The sequence below is a fragment of the Protobothrops mucrosquamatus genome, unplaced genomic scaffold, assembly GCF_001527695.2.
Source record: "Protobothrops mucrosquamatus isolate PMUCROS unplaced genomic scaffold, P.Mucros_1.0 scaffold1269, whole genome shotgun sequence".
NCBI classification, from domain to species: Eukaryota; Metazoa; Chordata; class Lepidosauria; order Squamata; family Viperidae; genus Protobothrops; species Protobothrops mucrosquamatus.
In genome coordinates, this window is record NW_015387475.1 from 140,779 (window position 1) to 161,217 (window position 20,439).

General features: G+C 40.9%; 1 protein-coding gene across 1 annotated transcript; it reads left to right on the forward strand.

The window, feature by feature from the left end:
- The first annotated feature begins 2,123 nt into the window (after positions 1-2,123).
- On the forward strand, positions 2,124-19,830 carry SLC19A1 (solute carrier family 19 member 1). The gene is made up of 6 exons (XM_015821190.1): positions 2,124-2,242; positions 8,565-8,873; positions 15,089-15,845; positions 16,856-17,048; positions 17,755-17,896; positions 19,207-19,830. Exons 2-6 carry the CDS (start codon positions 8,697-8,699, stop codon positions 19,396-19,398), a joined length of 1,461 nt encoding a protein of 486 aa, XP_015676676.1. The 5' UTR covers positions 2,124-2,242; positions 8,565-8,696; the 3' UTR covers positions 19,399-19,830.
- Positions 19,831-20,439: the final 609 nt, after the last annotated feature.

The following is a 20,439-nucleotide window of genomic DNA, read 5'->3' on the forward strand; positions in this document are numbered from 1 at the left end:
GTGGTGACCCCCAACCCTAAGGGCTCTCCAAGCGCGCACCGACGCCGCCCACTCACCTGCCGCGCCCGGGGCTCAGCGCACCTCGCCTGTCCTCGCCTCACTTCCGAAGGTTGCCGGCCTGCCCGGCTCCAGCTGGCTGGGAAGGGGGGGCAGGAAGGCCGCTCCGCCCAGCCTGGTTGGAGACGCACCCAGGCGGAGAGAGGGGGAAAGAGAGAGAGAGAGACAGACAAGACAGACAGAGAGAGACAGAGACAGAGAGAGAGAGAGAGCCAAGAGGGCAACAGCGCCGGCAGAGCTTAGTTCAGCCTCCTCTGCGGAAAGGGCCGCAAAGCAGCGCAGCCTCCCTTAGGAGATGCTCGACGGAAACGAATCCGGCGCTGCAACGGCCCCCAGCTCGAAGCCGTGCGGAGACGGATAGAAGAGCGGTGTCTCGGTTCCTAAGACCATCGGAAATATGTGTTTTCCAATGGTCTTAGGCGACCCCTGTGAAAGGGTCGTTCGACCCCCAAAAGGGTCATGACCCACAGGTTGAGAACCGCTGCTCTAATCCCTTAATTCCGGGTAGAGTCAGTGAGACTGGATGGAGCTGAGCATTTACTGGCCAGATGCCCTTCTTGAAGATTCTGGGAAAAATTGTTCCAGAGTAGAGGGAGTCCTGAAGTGGACTCTTAGTTTAGGGGAAGCAAGGAGAAATGATTGAAACTGACCAATGCAGGGTAACTGGAAAATAAACTGCACACCCCTTTTTTAACATCCTTATTTTCTGCCATGAGGAAGAACAAGCCTCCTGTGTCTAAAGCTAAAGATACATCTCAGAATGATGTTAAAGAATTACGCAAAAACGTTCTCCTATCTCCCAATTGAAAGTTGAGCTCTGCTTTCCTCCTCTCTCTCTTCTGGGGAAGTCTAGAGAGAGGCTTTTGTACAGGTGACTCCTGAGAGTTGAAAAAATATCTGCGAAGAAAGCAACAGTAAGCCACTTAGGTAGTGCCACCAAAAAAACTGCATGGGAAAGCAATCAAAAGGAGTCAAGGTCGACTGGGGGGCTGTTCTTATTCCTTTGCAGTGTAAATTTAAGAGTCAGTCGCAACAGACAAGCTTGTCTCAGGTTGGAGAAACTGTACACCAACTCTAGTCTATTTTGTTTAACCAGCTAAAGGATTAAAGATGGGACGCTTGTGAACTCTAGTGGACAAGTCCAGCGGCTACAAGGGCAGGGAAGTAACTCATCAAGTACAGATGGGCTGTTCTTTGGCAAGCCTTGACTATAAAACTCCTTCAACAACCTCACTACCCAAGCCAGGCACCGTTTGATGATAAAGAGCCGGGAAATGGAATTATCTTCACCCCAAAATTAGAGGTGCACTCAGATAACTTTAGACTCTAGACTAAAGAGAGGATTAGATGGATTGTGGCCATTTGTGTTACTTTAATTGTAAGTAAAATATGTCATTTGTCCTTCTTCCCCTTTCCATTTGTGTGCTTTGTAATTGCTACGTGTTATCTTAAAAGGAGAAAAAGGAGCAAAAACATATTGAAAGTAAACGAATGCGTAATCTTAACAGAAGCCACTTTGCATTTTAAAGGTCACTTAAAACTTAGGGAGATGGATCACGACTATAACAATGCAAAGTGTTCTTTGTTTTGTTTTAGTCCATTATATAAACAAAGCCAAGTGAGTCTGCGGCTTCCAATGTTATACGAATATAATCACAAGAGTTATCACCAAGTAAATGGTTCTGGATTGCAACCGGAGGGTAAGAACAGAGTGACAATATTCGGGAGCGCGATTATTACTTTATTCCAAACAGGACGCTTCGTTTTTCTGTGATTAAAAGATCAAGGCATTAGTCGAACATTACCTGGCAAAATAAACACTGATTTTGCTGCTGCCTTGAGAACAGGTTTCGTTTTCGAAGACCAACACTTGATCTAAAGTACTAGGGAGTGGGATCTGTTTACATATTTCTACTGTACCTTTTCCGCCCCGCTTGCATTGTGGGAATGGTAGTTTAATCGCGCTCTTGCACTGGCGCGCTGCCCACAGTAAGAACTACACTTCCCAGGAGCTGTGGCTCCCTCCCGCCTTCCACGTGCGGCAACTGCGGATTAGTCTGGACTATAGGTCTGTACGCCAAGAGTCTGCAGCGAGGGATGTCTCTCGTGTAGTAAGTGCGGGAGTCGTGCCCCGTTCAGAAAGCAGAGGAAGGCTGAACCCGAGCCAATGGATTGAGCGAGTGAGGTAAGGCAGAGCACCACGCAGGCCAGTCGGGGGAAAGGAGCAGCTTAGGCTGGCGGAGAATAGCCACGGGTCACCCGGAAGCTACAGGACACCAAAGTGTCTTATCCAGGTTATTTATCTTTTTAATGAGGGAAGGAGGGTGCGTGGGAATGGTGATCACTTATTGTTTACTGGGTGCAGAACAAGTGCAACATGGTACACTTGCACTAAGCTGGACTATAGTGCATAACACGAGCATAGGGATTTAGTTTGTCGCGTTTGCATTCCCCGCTAATTGTTCTTTGTTTCTGTGATAAAGAGAAGATACGGGGGACCGAAACATCTGGTCCGGAATCCACAGCCGTAATCTTACTGGGAAACGAAGATTAGGAAAGGGCAAGTGATTGTATTCAAAGCTTTATCTTATTTGGGAGTGGGAGCTGTCCCTTATGAATTAAAAACATTTTGTTTAATTATCCATTTGTGCCTCTTCTTAACATTTTTAAAAAGTTGGATAAAAGTAGTATATCAAAGGCAACTAAATTGGAATGTTTAAAATAATTAGGCATCTTTCAACAGTTATTCTATACAGCAAGTTCAGCTAAGGCCCCACTTCATCAAATGCAACTAATGTTATATTTTAAGGACACTTAATAACAAAACAGTATGTGCATTTAAGAGGCATTCATGGCTGAAAAACCTAACTAAATTAAGAGGCTTTAAGCCTTCTTGATAGGCTAGAAAACCTGAAATTAGACCTGCTGCTGTAGAATTGGTACTTGTAGCAGATTTCATTGCATTTCATAAGATTTATTTCTTCTTAAGTTTAAGATGGTGGTTTCAGATTGTTGGACTGTAGTTGCAGTATATGCATGATACAGTTATAGTCTTTAAGGTGCCCCATGATCTGTTAATGCTGCAACAGGCTACTTTGTCTACCGATCTGTGTGCTCTGTTGGAACAAGGCCAGAATGAGTGTTAACTGTGTGCTGTCTTTTCTACAGAATGAAGGAGATTAATCCTGATTTGCTTTATGATTTTGGCCAATAATGCACAGTAACTTATATGGCCCAGTCAAGAGTCAGATTAGACCTGCTGCTGTAGAATTGGTACATGATTGTGCTAGCATGCATATGGACAGTACAATATGAACACCTCCAGATGTTGGTGTACTCCGGATCTCTTAATATCTCACCATTGGCCCTGCTAAGTCAGGGAGATGGAATTTGCAGTTCATCAACTTCTAGGGTCACACATTTTTACCTTTGTGCTAGAAAATTGTTGGACTGAGACAAAGGCAGAAAGTCCTGTTTAGGTAGGTTGAGACAACCTTTGTGGTTAAGAAGGCAAGACCAAGTTAAAACACTAATACCCATGTTAAACAATGTCTGTTTTTTTCTTCTTTTATTACAATAGATACCTTAGTCTTGAATTGTGATCTTTGTTGCACAAAGCATAGATGTGCAAGGTGTGGAAGCAATCACTCATAAATGCTACTTACTAGGATTAATTGGGGTTAAGCCACTTCTAATGACCTGGCAGGTGGTGGCTAGTTGACTGTTGCCTTTGTGTTTATTACTTTCCAGACGCTTCCCCATAAACCTTATCTAGCTGTCTGGTTCCTGGCTGGGTTTCTGGGCAGAGGTTTTTTAACTGTTTATTTCACATATTTAAACTAGAAACCTTGTAGGACAAATGACACAATTCTGAATCTGGCAAAAATTTAGCAGGGTGTGGGGAGCTGATTTCCAGGATAGATTATGAACTGTGGCTATAGAAGAAAGGAAACTAAAGAAAATGTTTATGGAATTAACAGAGAAAAAATAATTGAAAGTTAAAAATAATCCACCAACACTGAGAGATGAATTTCCAGAGGGAGTATGGAGAACTAAATAGATAAAATAAACATCTTGTATGTTATGGGAAAACAATTTTCATTTATTTAACTTATTTTAGAGACAACTGCAAGGATGGGGATTCAGAATGAAGTCAAAATGGCAGCTGTGAATGTGCAATGAATGCCTTGTCATACTTTATGTGTACAGGTAATCCTCAACTTACAGCCACAATTGAGCACAAAATCTCCATTGCTAAGCAAGGAAGTTGTTAAGGAGCCATGTCCCATTTTATTATCTTCTTGCCATGGTGGTTAAGCGAATCACTACAGCTAAGTCAGGGGTAGGCAACCTTGGCTCTTTTATGACTTGTGGACTTCAACTCCCAGAATTCCTGGCTGGCTGGCTCAGGAATTCTGGGAGTTGAAGTCCACGAGTCATAAAAGAGCCAAGGTTGCCTACCTCTGAGCTAAGTGAATTGTGCAGTTGTTAAGCAAATTTGGTTTCCTGATATATGCATTTTTGTTCTGAATCAGAATAGAATAGAATAGAATAGAATAGAGCTGGAAGGGACCTTGGAGGTCTTCTAGTCCAGCCCCCTGCTCAAGCAGGAGAACCTATACCACCTCAGATAAGTGACTTTCAATGACTCTCTTCTTAAAAACCTCCAGTGATGGAGCGCCCACGATTTCTGGAGGCAAGCTGTTCCACTGGTTGATTGTCCTCACGGTCAGGAAGTTTCTCCTTAATTCTAGGTTGCTTCTCTCTTTAATCAGTTTCCAACCATTGTTTCTTGTCCTGCCTTCTGGTGTTTTGGTGAATAACGTGACCCCTCTTCTTTGTGGCAGCCCCTCAAATACTAGAAAACTGTTCCATGTGCCTGCATGTGTGTTTGGGTGGAGAAAGACAAAGTACCTTCAATTTATACACATTAAAAAAACTCATTATTTTAATTTTACTGCAATATGGAATTTTTCATTTAACTTAGAACATCATTGGTAACATTCAGATTTATTCATACTACAGAATAGATTGATCACATCAGAATCCGTGAAGCTTGTTAGTCATGAAAAATTCAGGCCTGTTGATACCTGTAGGACACTTATCAAGTTCAAGTCTACCCAGTATTTTTATTTCCTTGTGTTAGTTTTAATGCCTGTTTTAATGGCTATTGAAGGACACCATTTCTATGTCCTCTAAACAAAAATGTCTTGAAAAGATTTAACAGTATATTTAGGAGCATATTTGCTCTGGTTTTATAAGTGCATTGAGTTTGTTTAACCCAAGGAGGTTGGCATAGGATTTCAGACTAGGACAAAAATCCTGTTCTTGTTTACATTGGCATCAAGCCTCGTTTATCTCAATTAATGGTATGTAATGTAAGCTCTGCTTTGGGTCAAAGTCAGCCTCTGGAGACTTCATAAAAGTGAGGTCTCTGTAGCTTTACTGGAAACAGTTATGGAAGTTGGTTTACCACTGATTCCTGCTGGAATGTTTTGAAGACTTCTCAGTTTAGTTTATAGCCCTGCTGTTTCTTGGTGGTTCCTCATCCATGCATTAAGCAAGCCTAACTTTGGTTAGGTCTTGCGAGCCAAAATCTAGTTGGGTATTTATTACAGAAATTTATTAATAAGATAGCATAGATTGTGTTGGTATCTTCTTTCACATACAACTAAATGTTTATGGAGATTCACAGTCAGGCAGGTCACGGTTGCCTCAAAGATGCTTTTTCAAAAGGCAACTGCACTTTGATTTTTCCTTCAGGAAGACGTTTTGCTTCTATTATGTTGACTGGAATTAGGGGACAGCATAGGATACTTCCTATGGCCCCGCTGTCTTTGAGCACTTGCAGAATCATGGATGCAGAGTCATGAAAGGACAGCAAAGAAAACAGACAATATTCTAATCGACCCGGGAACATATGGTGTCTTAAGGAAACACCCAAAAGGGAACATTTTTAGCTACGTCTGCTTTCTCCCTTCTTATCTACAGTGTGCCAGCCTTAAAGGGCGAAGTCTTTATCTTATGTGTGTCGGCTTTGCTGGGTGAATTGCTTATACAATCAAAAAAGTATAAAAATAGGGATTTTCTGACATTCGGGGTTTTCTCTCTTTTAGAGGAGCCCGTCTTTGTTCAGCTGAATAAAAACATAAAGCTTGAAGAGCCTGCACAGCACACCCAAGAAGCTTCTTCAGTTCTGACTGGATGGTTGGGACGGAGGGGGAAATGAAGAGTTTATATTCCTTTGCAGTCATCTGGTTGTTAGCCACTCACACGACTGGAGCTTCATGTGTGCACACTTGCCCATTTCTCCCGGGGCCCGGTTTTGAACAGGCCATGGCCCAGTAGTGGGCCACAGGCCAGGGGTTGGGCTCCTCTGGCTTAAGTGCAGGGTGCACTTAAGAGAAAAAAGGTAATGGATAGTAAAGACTTAATTAGCATCAAACTGCTGACCATAAAATACAACATACTTGAATCAGAGTAAAGGTTTGTTTTCAAGATAAAGGTAACTACAGGCATATCTCACAGATACTGTGGGGTTCGTGTAACACAAATTTGTGATTCCAGTGCATATAAAAGTTAGGTTTGCCCCATGTTGCAGTCTACTAAGTGTGCAATAGCATTATGTCTAAAAAACAAAATGCATACTTAATTACAAAATTATTGCTAAAAAGGTTTAATTCACTTTGTAAAAAAAAATCAATATCTGTGAAGCACAATAAAGCATAGCGCAATAAAATGAGTTATGTGTATTGACTTGGAGGATGACTTAAATTATTTCTATCTTGTGCTATTAAGCAGGTCTGAACTTTGCTCTGAGGTGGTCACCTGTAATGTTCATATGTGCTGTTTATTTATTTAGGAAATAAACTGACAAAGCAATAATTGAATTGTTAAATCTAGTCTTCCACTTTTTCTTTTTAAATAGTCCTTTGGCTAAATTTAATATGTAGCAGTAGTGAGAAAGACAGAGAGCAGAGGGAGATAAAACCAGTGTATTAGTGATTGCTTCCTAGAGATCTCCATGTGTTTTGTACTTCATATTTTTTCCTTAAGGGATATGCTAAGACAACTATAAAAGAGATGGTAATACTTGAGAATAGCTTTTCTGACAATGGGTAAAATCTGAACAAAACCCAAAATAGAGGAACTATTATATAAAATAATGTAGTTTAAGCTGGAGGAGGGTGAAGGTGGGATCCAATTAGAATATTGATCTCTTAACAGATATATTTGATCATTTCCCCACTAACTCATATGCCGGGGCAACCACTTCTTAGTAAATGAATAATGGCAAATGTATATGTCTCAGGATACTGTTATGGGATACAATCTGGGGTCAGTCACCAGGACCAGGGGTTTAGTCTTCCAAGCTGGAGCCCATCCTTGGTTAAACTTCCTGACCCCACCCTCAAACAGCACGGTCACATCATCCACACAATTTTTGACAAAACTACAAGACTTAAATGTGGCTCCTACAAGATCATAATCTTCTTTGACACAGTATCCCTATTTACATCTATCCCTCCTCCCTTAGCACATGAAGTAATAGATAAAAAACTAGAAGAAGGGTATGATAACACCAACTGACCTTCCTTGGGTTTCAAGATTAGACAGAATCAGGCTTGAGGAACACAGGTGAAAGACACTCTCAGGAGAGCCCAACAGTGTAAGCTAGACAGGGAAATCCACAAAAAAAAAAAAGCCAACAAAAATATTTCTGCATTGGCAAGAAAAGTGTGGATACGAAATGAAGGTGCAAGACATCAAAGTCAACTTTAAGGAGTCTTTGTGTTTTTTTAAATTGGTAATTAGTACAATACTATTATCAGAAGTTAGTATGACAGAATGCTATTCTGTATTGTACTGTTGAGTTTATGTGTAATTCAACTCATTCCTCCACTATGAGGGACCCTGTATGCCAGGGGTCTTCAAACGTGGCCGCTTTAAAACTTGTGGACTCCAGTTCCCAGAATTCCTCAGCCAGCCATACTGGCTGAGGAATCTGGGAGTTGAAGTCCACAAGTCTTAAAGCGACCAAGTTTGGAGACCCCTGCTGTATGCTCTTAAGTTTTTGGCCTTCTAGTCTGCCCTAGGGAGGTTGTGTAATGAAAGTGTGTTTCAGTGACAAGACTTAAGTATAGTAGATGAAGAAATGATACTATATTAGTTATTATTTATAAAAACAGCAATCCAGCTAAATAAACTTTGTTTCACCACAGTTCCATGTTTCTTTATTTGGGTTCCCTTGATTTCCCTCACACACACCCAACCCCCTTTTGAATATTTTCATCTGGCTGACTTGAAACATTCCACTGTATTGGTCACTGGTTATCATATAAATACTTAATAGACCATAGAAGACATTTGTGGAAACCGAGCACGGTTTTGTTCAGGAAATATTGCAAAGCCAACACATTCCTGACAAGACGAAAGTACGGATTAGTTTGTGATGTTCTCACCAGGAAATTTCCTGAGGTGCCAACTTCTCTCCTTTTTTCTTTCAGACATACCAGCCAGGCATACCTCTGCATGTTGGAGTTTGTACCCAAACTGAACAAAGAATAAATCCAGCATTGTGGCCTTCACTGAAAAGAATCCGTTCCTTTTCAAAGTGACCAAGGAGCTAGCAGGGAGCTATGTCTGAAGAGGCTGAAAAAATGGAAAAACAGCCTCCTGACCCTCCACCAGACCCACGCTGGAAGTTCCTTGTTACCTACCTCTGTTTCTACGGCTTCATGAGCCAGATTAGACCTGGGGAGAGCTTCATCACACCTTACCTGTTGGGATCTGAGAAGAATTTCACAAAGGAACAGGTGAGATCATCTGACATAGGACAGATTAGTTGCAATGGTCTGAAGAATGCACTGAAGTGTGGGGTGTTGAGTGGTCTTGCAGAAGACTTTCCGAGCAGCAATAGTTTTGACAAAATGCTAGGAATGACTCTGTTAATGGGACAGTGGAGGGAGGAAAGAGGATGTTGCTACAGTGCATGGGAGGAGTAATGAATCCTTTTTTTCCCCCTTCTTTTTATTTGGCTCTTGGATCATGGGCTCATGGAGCATAGAGGGATGATGGGGTTAGGAACAAACAGACCTACACAGACTTTCTGTGACTAAAGGCCAGCATGAGGGCTGAGATGGGAAGAGAATTCCACAGAGCTAGCTTGCTTCTGAGTTAAATTAGAAAACGGTATGTGTATGCTTGCATTCTGCTCCAACATATTAATGCAGTAATGGTAGTTATTAAAACATATTTTGAAATAGTAAAGCAATGGGATGACCTGCTTTTTCCCCCAGTTAAAAATAAAACTGAAAGGAGTCTCAGACTGAACATACCTGCTACCAGTCGCCCTGATAATCTGAAGTGGAGACTTGAGATTTAACTTTTGATTTAGCAAATAGTTTGGCAATGCAAGCTAGCAAGGTAAATGCCTAATCCGATTGCTTGAGTGAATTCCTGTGACCACTCCTTCCTTTCTGGATCCTTCCAGATGGATTGGACTATAGTTCTCATCATTTTTAGTCAAGATAGCTATGTTTGGAATTGTGGTGAAGTGCATCTGGAGGACACACTTTGGGAAGGCTGTGCTTCATGATACAATCTTTGTTGTTGTCAAGATATCACATGGTACACATTAGAACTTTTAAAAATATTAAAAAAATAAATCCTTGTAAAGTTTTCCTCCTCTTTTGGGGGTTATTTTATTTTACCTTTTTTGTAGAAGGGACCCCATGATTATTCTGTAGTAGCTCTGCCTCATTTAATACTTTGTGCCAATTACAGGCAGTGATAGAAAGTAGAAAGTCATGTGAATTAGACAGTTTGACGTGCTCCTAAATTTAGTGAAATCAGTTAACAATTTCTCCAGCTTGCTTGAAACTGGTTCCTACGATTCCAAACTGTGGTACTGACTCCTTTGATGAGCTGATGGAAGGCTAAATTTTGAGTATCACACTGTCGTCTTTATCAAATGAATGGTTATTCCCAGCTAATTCCATGAATTGAATAAAATTGAGATGGCCAAAGACCATATTTAACATTTTTGTGGGCTACATCATATATATGAGGAGGGCTCAGTTTGGGGAGTTTAATTTCTTATGAAATTGCCTGTTGAGGGCTTACAGTACACTTAGACACATGTGTTTTGCACCTCAGAATGACAAGGCATTGTGCTATTAGCTTTCAGCAATCATTGACAAAGAATCGTAACAGGATATCTTTGAGACCATCACAAAACTGACTGAGGGTGGGTCTTCATGCAGTTCCGAAGCTACAGATTTCTTCTAAGTTAAAGGATTTCATCTAGGTCAGAACACTAATTTGCTCAATCATAGCTTAAATCTTTAAAGGAAATTATAAATGGGTTTATCTGAAATTAGGACCTATTCAAGGTTTGGGAATGGCAGAATGCTCTCTGATTTCTCCAAGCTGGCTAATTCATGGTGGCCTTGAAAAGGACTTCACCTTTGAAATCTTTACTTTACAAACTCTACTTGTGTTTGGAAATCATTATTGGGTAGATGAAAGGAAGCTTTGTTAAAGTCAAGTCTTAACAATGTGTTTTTTATTTGACCACTTCCTGTAAATAAAGGGCACTATCTTCCTCTAAGATCAGGATAGAACTAGCCAGACCTCCTTCCCCAGATTTTTTTTTTACTCTTTTGGCCTTAACACAATTTCAGGGAAAGAGCTCAGCCACCAGGAAATAAGTGTCTTCACTCAGAGACAAGATTATGTTGATCTTGCTAAGATGACTTACAGTCATGAAGCTTTATGCTACTCAGTTATATTATAGCAGAATAATGCTTGCTGGAAGAGTTAGTAGATAATAGTGTGTTCACAGCATTGGTGCCTGTGAGTATAAGAGAGAGAAAGAGACATTTATGCCGTGCCTCACAATGGATTGCTGAACATTCATGCTGGCAAATCCAGAAGAACAAATTCCACTTAGTCATTACAAAAAATGTAAACATTTTAGTGTTGGTTTTCTCCATTGATCTTCGCTGTTTTGTAATGTAAACTGATCATCACAACTTCTCATGCAAAGTTGGGCAATCCAGTACCTGCAGCACCCCTCACCTCCTGCATTCTATTAACAGTCTCCAGAAATATCCCAGGATCATGTCTTTCTAATTTGATAGCCAAATTAATTTTAGTAGGTATAAGTTTTATCCAGTTGGATGGGGTTGGAATAGTCTGAAGAGTGGGAGTAAAAGCGTAAGTCATTCTGTGACTCTATTCTCATTCTTGAACTCCTTCCTTATTCTCCAGCATAAGGATGGATAATCCACGGATTGGGTTTCCTGAAGTCCCTTCTAGAAACCCAATCCGTGGATTATCCATCCTCATGCTGAGAAAAGGCGTTCAGGTAAGACAACGTCCCTTCCCCAATTTCAGTGCCTCCATATATAAATCACTGACCAGTAGAATTTGAACAAAACCAGCTGGGAGACTTAGGGCTAGTCATTTTCTCTCGGCCCTTGGAAGGAAGCAAAGGCAAACCACTTCTGAAAATCTTGCTAAGAAAATTGCAAGGGCACACACACACACACACACACACACACACACATACACAGAGAGAAATAATTTGTTTTGGAACTTATATTTGAATAAACAAATATGTTTTTATTTGGACTCAAGATACCTGTTCAGCATCTTCATTCATAGAATTAAAATACCTCTTTGTAATTTCAGTAGTTTGAAATGGTCTTTCTTTCTTTTTTTTCTTCCTTAAAGATGCTAAGTATTAGAATGCAGTATTGCAGGCTAACTCTGCTCACTGCCAAGAGTTTGATCCTGACCGGCTCAAGGTTGACTCAGCCTTCCATCCTTCCAAGGTCGGTAAAATGAGGACCCGGATTGTTGGGGGCAATATGCTGGCTCTGTAAATTGCTCAGAGAAGGTTGTAAAGCACTGTGAAGGACTAGGTCTAAGTGCTATTGCTATTGCTAAGTAGCGGATGACTCATGGGGGCTTGAGATACTGATTTTTTTTTTTTAATATAGTAACATACTACATTGTTCCACTTATTTTTAAATAGAAAGCTGGGTATAACTATTTTTATAGAAGTATAAGCATATCTAAAAATGATTATGTGGTTGGTCACCTCCCAGGTATTTTTGTTTTAAATAAGCATTCTAAATACAGATTAATATTTATTTTCAGTCTATTTTCCTAAGAATCAATTGACCAATGTCTCAACTAGCTAATATACTACTACTGGTTTGTTTCTTTAAAATAATATTTAAAACACTTAATGTTTTATGAATTTCTCTATTTAGTAGTTTTAAAGAACCGAAAGCTTAGAACGAGGAATTAACTGCCCTCCCCAAAGGTGGACTTTCGCAGTGGCTATGTGTAGGTGGCTGTGACCTGCTGCTCTAGTTTCATTAAGTTTCTATTTGAACACTTGATCTTTTAGTATTGAGCAAGGTCTATTTTCTCTCTGATCCCTTGCGAGGTCTCTCTGGGACATTGGCAGCTCTTGTCGTTTTGGCAAAAAACAATCACACATAGGCAGGCAATCTGTTCCCAAACATTTTGTTCTGCCTGACTGCTGTGCACCCTAGGTTGTCAATTAGTCCATGGCAGCTTCTTTGTATGCTGAGATGTGTGTTGGGAGAGGGGCAGAATCACTCCTGACTTATGGATACCTCTTTGTTTAATGCTGTGCGTTATAATGGTTGGAGGGTTGTGGAGTAGAATTGTCACTTTAATCTAAGTCTAGTAGCTGAAATTTGGGGGGGGGAGTTTTTATTTATTTAAAACATTTATATAAATAAACATCTTTCAACCAACTCTGGGCAGCTCTCAGTCAAAAATGAAGACTTATAAAATCATTTTAAAACTCAACCAATTGAAACATGAAAAACAGCCAGTAATAAAAGTTACTTAAAAATATGAAAACGCAAAGAACGATTGTTCCCTTTGCACAAAGTATTGCATGTATTAATTAAATTAATAAACAAGTTACAAAAATTTTCCAAGAAGAGAAATGGGCTGGCCTGATATTAAAAAGACACCTGATATTAAATGTCTCAATAGGCAAGCCATAGGAGAAGACATTTTCAGATGGAGTTATAAGAGAAGATTCACAGCTGAATAAGTAAGATGCGAAAGGTTGGAAACAGGTTTCAAAGGAATTTCATGATGGGCAATGTTTTGCAGGGTGAAGGACTTCATTTATTTATTTCTGAAGAACCTGGGTACCTCATTGGACAGAGCTATAGCTATCAGTGGGACTGATGTATTCTCTGTATTTTGTCTGGCTTTGTGAGGAGCAGTTGGGGAGGGCATTCCTCATTAAGTTTAAGCCTAAATTCTAGGCTTTGCGCTATAGTTTTTGCATGTTCCTTACCTCAGTGGCTGCAAATCATGTCACTGATTTTCAGCAACTGTGGTTCAAATGGGCTCCAGGGCTGCAAATCAATCAGTGCATCAATCAGTTGATCCCTGGAGCTCAGGCTGTCCATCCCTGATCTAGAAGTATAGATATATGAATCCAGAGATAGAGGAGACGACCTCATATATTCTGCATCAACTCCATTTATAAACTGTGTGCTTAGCTACTGTTGCTAAAATATCCCAAACTCCTTGACCAGAACAAATGGCTCAAGTTGACGGATGTCCTTTGAGGGTAGAAGAGAGAGGAATGATGAATTACCAAATGCCAAGTTGTAGTGAGCCCGTGCTAACAGGACTGATAATATCTTGAGTTATGGAAAAGGAATTATTCATTCTTCCTGAAGTAAATTCTTACATACCATTCTTCCCCCGGGAGTATGCCCGAAAGTTGGACTTCACCTTCCCAAATTTCATGGAAGCTTGCTTGAAGAGAAATACCTCTGGGAGATATCAGGCTAGGGAGTACTACAGGTTTCTAGTTTTAAAAAAATATGACAGGATGGTCAGGACAAAGATCTCTTGAATCAAACTCTTTTGGCATTCTTGTCACTGAAAGTGAATTTAATCTTCTCTATACTTCTACTCTGCTGTCTGAGGGAGATTTGGGGGAGCAGTGTTGGTGAGCACTCAAGACACCTCAACCTAGCCAGACTTCAGAGTCTCCTGCTGCTGTGTTGCCATGGCTAAAATACTTCAAATTCCAGTCTAAAGCAACTGTAAGAAGCTTAATCAACCACCTTGGCAAACAGTGCATATAGATTTCAACCAGAGCGGAGATCTCTGAGTGACTATTGGAAAAACTAAGAGGGTAGAGGGGTATCTAAGACATCAAAACATTGTGAAAAATTCCAGTCTGAAATATCAGAGAAATATTACCAGTCAGCTAACAATAGTCTGGTTTGGTATAAAGCAGCTTTCAGTTTTCCTATACATTGCATTTCCATAAACTGGGGGGGGGAGGAAGGAGAGGGGGGCGGTTATTCTTCCAAACAATTGTCTTCAACATGTGAATGGAGATTTTTTTCTTCTCTTTCAGCCACCAGGGTCCTTTCTTTTTGAAGGTGCTTTGCCTTCTTTTATAAGCTGCATGCTGTCGTTTCATTTCCCATTGTGGACAACTCCATTTTATCCCTAGGAATTTTGATAGAAATACAGTAGTTTGTCTGATGAACCAGGACATAATCTAGCTTGGTAGCATTGAATAGTTTTATGTGAATTAGTTGTGAATCTGTTTTTCTTTCCTTTCAGTCCTGCCCAGTGATCAATGTATTTCCATTCACCCAGAATGCCGTCAAGTTGTTATGGCGGTGGAGGTTTCTTTCTCTTATGGATACCCCAGGCCCAGCCCTAGGTCTTTGCATCAGCTGATCCTACTTGTATAGTTGTTTTGTTTCCAGCTTTCCAAGCACAGGATGGCTAGTACCTAGAATTAGTCTTGGTGCCTGTTGAGGAAAAAGAGAATGTGAGGAAGAAGCACCCAAATGATTAGTAAATCATGAAGGAGGAGCTCCTAGATGATTAGAATACAGGTGAAAGTGCATGTGGCCTCTTTCATACTAGAGTTCTTTATCCCTTTGGTTTACTCACTAGTATAAATCACTTGCGCTTTGGTTTTCTCTTGCAGGTGACCAATGAAATTACACCTGTCCTGTCATACTCTTACATGGCAGTATTAATACCCATCTTTCTACTCACGGACTACCTGCGCTACAAGCCAATGTTGGTGCTACAGAGCTTGAGCCACATTGCTATCTGGCTTCTGCTGATCTTTGGTACCAGAATCATTGCCATGCAGTTCATGGAGTTCTTCTATGGCATCACGATGGCTACGCGGATAGCCTACTCCTCCTACATCTTCACCCTGGTCACCCCGTCGCGTTATCAACGCATGGCCAGTTATTCCCGGTCTTCAGTACTGATGGGTGTCTTCACCAGTTCCGTGTTGGGACAACTCTGTGTCACAGTTGGAGGCACCACTTTCATGACAGTGAATTATATCTCATTGGGTTTTATGTGCTTTGGGCTGCTCTTGACCCTCTTCCTGAAGCGTCCGAAACGCAGCCTCTTCTTCAACAGGAACAAGAGCTGGTGTAATGGTACCTCACCTTCAGAACTGGACAAAATGAACTCTGGGGCAGGGGAGCCTATGTGGCATAAGGCCTCTTCCTGGAAAAATCTGATCTTATTCCGGATGGTAAAGGAGTTGGGGACTATTGTACAAATGCCGCAGCTGAGACTTTGGTCCCTCTGGTGGATATTCAATTCTGCTGGCTACTATCTGATGCTTTATTATGTGCATATTTTATGGAATGAAATATACCCCGCCAGGGACAATAGAAAGGTCTACAATGGTGGAGTAGAAGCTGTTTCTACCCTGCTTGGTATATATGGATATTTCTCTCCCTCTGCAGTTGTGTTTTACGTATTTATCTTTTTGCTCTGCTATGCCCCCAACAGGGACTAATCAGGAGCTCCACTAATAATGAAGTAGACTATCCAATTCCACTGCCCTAAGCACCTTTATGCTAAGGCAAGTTCTTTATGTCTACTAAGGTCATCATGGATACTCTATAAGTATTTGGTTTTGATTCCCATTCTTGTAGTTCTAAGAAATTTGCAGCTGTTGTAAAAATCATTTGGGAATGATGAGATGACCTGTGTTAGTCATCTTGCATAGAAAGTTGTAGGGAAACATGGCGAAGATGCTAAGCCCTCAGTGAGTGCTCTTTTGCTTGGTCAAATCTTGTTAGGTATGCAACTTCCCCTGTTACCAAGCATGTAAAATGAATGTCTTATCTGGCTCACTAATATCGGAGATCACGGGCTCAGTTCATGTCATCTGAGTCAAAAAGATAGGGAAGCATCACTTCCAGCAAGAAAAAAAACACCATTGGAAGAAGTGATCAGCACCATATAAAAAGAATTCAGATATTTCCCTGAGATGTCTCTTTTTATATTATTCCACAACAGTTCTACTGCAATCCTAACATCCTCTTAAATTTGCAACTGCATTCCTATCCCCCCAAATTAATTTACACCATCCTAAAATCCATATGAGTCTGGGTGCACTCACTTTGATTCATCATATCTCTGGGCTTGGACAAAATCTACTACTTATATGCCATTGAAAGTGAGCCAGCCTCCTTGAATAGCATACATGTAGTAGATATATGTTTCAGTTATAATGAATGGATGCAGAACAGTTTGATTGCTAAGAGTCTTGCATTCCAGATCAGAAAAGTTGCCAAATTTTGTTTGAGAATATTTTCCCCCCCATGACATTGCTGCATATACCTACTTCATCCCTTGGTAGAATATTGCATAGAAAACTAGAGCCCCATATAGCTATAAAGGGCTTGTCCTGTCTTGACAAACTTTTGTCTTTTCTTAGGTGCCATCACTGCTTTTTCTGCTGGCTTTGTGAAGATCCGATGGGCCTTCTGGTCAAAACTGGTGATTGGGGTTATGACAGCAGTCCAGGCAGGCCTACTGTTGTTGATGAACACAACTGCCAATATTTGGCTGTGCTATGTGGCCTATGTCCTTTTCAGGGGCTCCTACCAGTTTCTTGTGCCTATAGCCATGTGAGTAAGATGGTGAGAACTGACAACTAAATTTACATTAAGTATACTGGTAAAAATGGATACATAGAGCCTCCGTCAACCCAGGAAACCAGTTCAGCACTGGAGTGAGAGCTATCATTTACATGTCTGTAAAGTTACATGCTTGCACACATACACGTACAGAGTATGCGGAGCGGGATCCAAACACAGTGCAATATTCCTGGATAATACAGGATTTTTGTAAGGATGTGAAAACTGGAAAATAATGGATCAGATGTTCTAACTATTCTGTCAGACCAATGGGTTAATGTAACTAATCTGAAAATAGTTCGCTAATGATGATGACAAATAATTTTGTCTTCTAAAAATCTTATTTTTCAGGGTTTTTTTTTCTAAGAGCCCCCCTCCCTCAAATTTATAGCAGTAGTATTGCTGTAGTATATCCTTCCCTAGTTTGCTTTCCTCAGATGGGTTGGCTGTAATCCTGCACATTGTGTTGGCGTATGTATTATAAATATCTGGAGGTGGATGGAAGAGTCTGCTGTAACCCTTGGAAATTTTAAATAAAACTCACGGTAGCAATTGTGGGTAACCCCCGTTTGCAAAGATGTTTCAGCAGATCAGCAGAATCCAGCAAAAAGCTGAGTCCTTACCCAGTTTCTCTTCTTTCTGCTCAGGCTATTTTGTAGTCGTGAAAAGCTAATTTGTTTTCTCTCTCTGACTGAAGTTTCCAGATTGCATCTTCGCTGTCCAAAGAACTCTGCGCTCTGGTGTTTGGTGTCAACACTTTCCTAGCCACAGTTCTCAAAACCATCATCACTATCATCATAACTGATAAGAGTGGTCTGGCTCTCTCAGTCCATCCCCAGGTAAGGAAAGGAGCAAGTTACTCTACAGTTATGGTAGCTGATCCTTGTTCAGTGGAAACTGCCTATTAGGAAGGCTTTGCTTTGCCTGTTTGTGTATGTGCGTGTGTGGAGTGGGGGGAGCGTATAAAAGTTGCCCCTGACCAACAAACCCAAGGAAGTTTGTGTGGAGATAGATAATTCTCCACAGTGGAACTTTTCCATTTAGTTTAAATTTTATTGTCGATGAACTACACAATCCAAGGGCAGGCAAATAAATTATTATTGGCTATAGTGCCAAAAGCTGGAGGCTCTACATTGCCTACCATTAATACCTATTAAGCCCAGTTTAGTCAGTGGAGCTAAGTTAATCTCAGTTAAGTAGGTATACTCTCTTTTTGGTAATAGAAGCCGGAATGATAAAGTTCAAAAGCAGGTTACTTATGAAAACCAGCATTATCTTTCTCATACTTTAAATATACAGGTAGTCCTCGCCTCCCCAACCACTTACTCAGCAACTGTTTGAAATTACATTGGTGCTGAAAACATAACTTTACTCACGCGGAGTCCCAATTCTCCACATCACTCCCATTGAGGTGGCAAGATTCCTCTGCCTGTCCCTCTTCCTTCTTCTCCTGAGTGTTCACAGGAAGGAAGTTGGGTTTGACTGCTGATGGGCACTGTAGGGTATGGTTCAAAAATAACAAGGCTGATAGCAGGTCGGGAGGTAGAATTTTCAAGAGGCGTCTGGAAGGCCACTGTGGACAGTAGGATGCTACACTAAATGGCCCCATTGAGTTGATCCAATGTCAAGGCCCTTTTAGTGGTAGTCCTCGGCTTACAACAGTTCGTTTAGTGACTGTTCAAAGTTACAACGGCACCTGAAGAAAAGTGACGCAACCATTTTTCAGACTTACAACAGTTGCAGCATCCCCATGGTCACGTGATCAAAATTCAGATGCTTGGCAATTGGTTCACATTTATGGCAGTTGTCCTGGGATCGTGTGAATAGCTTTTGCGGCCTTCTGACCAGCATAGTCAAAGGGGAAACCAGATTCACCTTAACAACCGTGTTAATAACAGCTGCAATAATTCACTCAACAACTGGCAAGAAAAGTCGTAAAATGGGGCAAAACTCCCTTAACAAATGTCTCACTTAACAATAGAAATTTTGGGCTCAGTCGTGGTCGTTAAGTCGAGGATTACCTGTACTACTTTTTTAAAGATCCATTTCTAATGGTGGATTGATGCTTTCTTTCTTTTTTTTTTGTGCACTAAAGTTATGAAGCCCTGTAGTGTACTTCAAAATATTCATGCATTTTCTCCTCTTCCAGTTCTACGTTTACTTCGTCTACTTCACTGTTCTGGCCATACTGTATCTTTTGTCATTTGTGTACATGATGGCAAGGCACAGTGCCTGCAAGACACCCCAAGAAGTGGCCACACCAGCCAAAGAACTCTCCAGCCCAATTGAGGAGAACTTGGACAAGGAGGGAAGCCCGGAACTGGCTACTTCCAAAGCCTGAGAAACACCACAATCTGTGTACTACGTGGAGATGGATTTTCCTGCAATGTCTCAGTTGAGATGAGACCAGTTGCAGCTCTCAAGGCAATCAGCACTTATCACAGTCAGTGCATCCCTATTTTCACAATATTGGATCTCTGCAGAAGCTCAGAGAAAACCTGGCTTGGTTTCAGATGCAACTTTGGTGCAGTTGACTTTTCTGGCAGCTACAGTTCTCCCTGTTTCTTCTACAGGCACTTTCCTCTTGAGCCAAGCTATACTGAAATATTTACCAATATTATAATTGGAGCACTTAATTTTATGACTGTATGAATTTGCTTTTAAACATTTGTGTTCCTAGTTCTGGCATGTAAATTTGCCAGTCACCAGAGCAAGTGAGACTAAGGCACTTTTAATGTTGGTACTGGTTAATATACTGTGATGTGACTCTTAGTAACTTGAGACACATTTCTGTTTTTTCCCCTTATAGGAAAACAGAGATACCTTTCATAATTGAACCCTGGTAATTGTAATCTGCCACATTCAGAAAGCATATTGCAAAATGCCCTTAAATTTATGAAAATACTGACTGGCAGACATAGGACCAAAGTGAGCCCGACAATCTAATCTTCTTCATTAGAAACCAAGAGCTTGCATTTTGATGGATGCTTGTGCTCTGCTTTCACAAAACCCGAGCATTTCTTTTCAAGCCATTTTTTATGTAATTAACTCACATGATCCCTTCAGGAGCTTGCTGGAAAAGCACGATTTGAAAGGAAAGTAGGTCAGAGCATAAGCAGAGAATTTTCAAGCAGCAGCCTCTGTGCATTTCTTAGCTTGTTGAGCTGCAGTTTTATTTACAATGCATTTTTTTTATTTAAAATATGCAGCAAGTCTTGTGGCTTGGGAGTCATAGCTTTCAACACTGAAGCCCTGGGTCCTCTCTGGATTCCGGTAACTCAAGGGTGCTTCACAGATATCCAGCAGCATCTTTTACCCCAGGACTAGGTTTAAGATTTCAATAAAGACCCACAAAACATAGGAGGATACTTTCCTTTATTCA